The sequence below is a fragment of the Anarhichas minor genome, unplaced genomic scaffold, assembly GCF_050575085.1.
Source record: "Anarhichas minor isolate MPS153535 unplaced genomic scaffold, ASM5057508v1 ptg000068l, whole genome shotgun sequence".
Classification (NCBI taxonomy): domain Eukaryota; kingdom Metazoa; phylum Chordata; class Actinopteri; order Perciformes; family Anarhichadidae; genus Anarhichas; species Anarhichas minor.
Genome location: NW_027466514.1, coordinates 721,349 through 723,563, shown reverse-complemented (window position 1 = coordinate 723,563; position 2,215 = coordinate 721,349). Strand labels below are relative to the sequence as shown.

The 2,215-nt window shown below is 57.7% G+C and overlaps 1 protein-coding gene across 1 annotated transcript; it reads left to right on the top strand.

The window, feature by feature from the left end:
• Window positions 1-864: 864 nt before the first annotated feature.
• Window positions 865-1,908, top strand: LOC142934347 (putative G-protein coupled receptor 21). The gene has a single exon (XM_076078895.1). It carries the CDS (start codon window positions 865-867, stop codon window positions 1,906-1,908), a length of 1,044 nt encoding a protein of 347 aa, XP_075935010.1.
• The last annotated feature ends 307 nt before the right edge of the window (window positions 1,909-2,215 follow it).

The following is a 2,215-nucleotide window of genomic DNA, read 5'->3' as shown; positions in this document are numbered from 1 at the left end:
GGAAGCAGCACTGCATCATCACTACTGCCACTACAGCAGAGAGGAGAGGCAGATTACCGCCTGTCTCCCTTATCTCCCCCTCTCTCTCTCTCTCTCTCTCTCTCTCTCTCACACACACACACTGGAAAAGCCGGCCGGCTGCATAGAAGCCTGACGGAGAAGAGATCCCGGTGACATTATCCATCACATCTGGATGTTCGCCCACCTCTGAAGGACTCTTCCTGCTTCGAGACTCTGCACGTGTGTGAGTGTGTGTGTGTGTGTGTGTGTGAGAAAGTGTGCGTTTCCCTCACGGCCAGTGGACCGTGGACGAGGCGTCCACTTCCAGATCTGCTTGTTTTGGACTCTCTTGCTTTTTTGTTTTAGCTGAGTGGAGGAGTGTGAAACACCGGAGCTGCCGGGGGTATTTTTTGTTGTTGCAAAGAGCAGAAGTGGATGCCGGGATCCTTCGGTGGCCGCGTGCCGGAGCAGAGTGCTTACCTCAGGATTTGCAGTCGAGATGGGGAGGGGGGGGATATGATAAACAGCTGCGAGGTGGGGACGGTTTGCACTGCAGCATCAGACCGGCATCTCTTCTTCTACGCGTTTTCTTTTTTTTTTGGAGGTTCCACACATGCACATATTTCACACCCAGCAGCAGCAGTCTGGCTGTGTTTTGCACACTCAGGATGAATTACTGCTACTTTAAGGACGGGCTCTCCGCCTGCTGAGGGAGAAAAGAAGAAGATTCAAGAAGAATAGAAGCACTGTTGTGTTTTTATCGTGGGGGGGAACGAGCAACTTCTGGATTGGAGAAAAGAGACTTGGGATGACGGCTGCGTTGAGCTAAAAACCGCCGCCTCCCCTCCCCCCTCCCTGTCAAACATGAACTCTTCCTCCGACGCGAACCAAAGCAGCTCACCCCCGTTCTGCCTGCTGGGCGCCGTGGGCTACTCCCGCAGCCTGGACACCTGCGTGCTGGAGGTGGTCGTCATCCTCTTCCTCACCGTGCTCATCATCGCTGGCAACCTGGTGGTGATCTTTGTCTTCCACTGCGCACCGCTGCTGCACCACCACACCACCAGCCACTTCATCCAGACCATGGCGTACGCCGACCTGCTGGTGGGCGTCAGCTGCGTGGTGCCGTCGCTGTCCCTGCTGCACTACCTCAAAGGCCTGAACGAGGAGCTAACGTGCAAGGCGTTCGGCTACATGGTCTCCGTGCTGAAGAGCGTCTCCATGGCCTCCCTGGCGTGCATCAGTGTGGACCGCTACATCGCCATCACCCGCCCGCTGTCATACGCCACGCTGGTGACGCCGTGCCGCCTGCGGGCGTGCATAGTCCTCATCTGGGTCTACTCCGCTCTGGTCTTCCTGCCGTCCTTCTTCGGCTGGGGGAAGCCGGGTTATCACGGTGACATATTTAAGTGGTGCGCCGTGTCCTGGAAGACCAACCCGGGGTTCAGCGCCTTCATTGTGGTGCTGCTCTACGCGCCGGCGGCGCTCACCATCTGCTTCACCTACGGCAGCATTTTCCGCATCTGCCGGCAGCACACGCGGGAGATCACGCAGCGCCACGCCCGCTTCAGCTCGCAGATGGAGGGCGAGAAAGGCGAGAAAGGCGAGCGTTGCGAGGGCTGCCCGGACAAACGCTACGCCATGGTGCTGTTCCGCATCACCAGCGTCTTCTACGTGCTGTGGATGCCGTACATCCTCTACTTCCTCCTGGAGAGCGCTGGGCTGTACCACCACAAGGTGGCGTCCTTCCTCACCACGTGGCTGGCGATCAGCAACAGCTTCTGCAACTGTCTCATCTACAGCCTCTCCAACAGCGTCTTCCGGAAAGGTCTCGGCCGCCTCTTCAGTCCGCTGTTTCCCTCCTGCCTCGGATGCGTGGACGCCAAAAAGGCCCCGGGACCAGACCCTTGAGGGCAAGTACGAGCACCCGACGACGGCGACTGATTCGTTTCGGTCACTTTGGAGGCGTCGGCCTTCTGTGTGTGTTCGTCGCTTTCAGCTGCGGAGCAAGAAACGGGTCCAGCTCTTTGGTCCCGCAGTAAAATGTCGTCGTCCCCCCCCACACACACACAGAGAGGTGCCCGTGCAGATGCCCATCGGTCCTCTCAGAGGCGGATTTTTATGGAGGCTGTGAAGGTTTCTCTAATGCTGCTCTTTCTCGGCTGCAGAGATCACAAGCTGACGACCCGGAGTAAAGAAGTGTTCTTTTTATACTCAT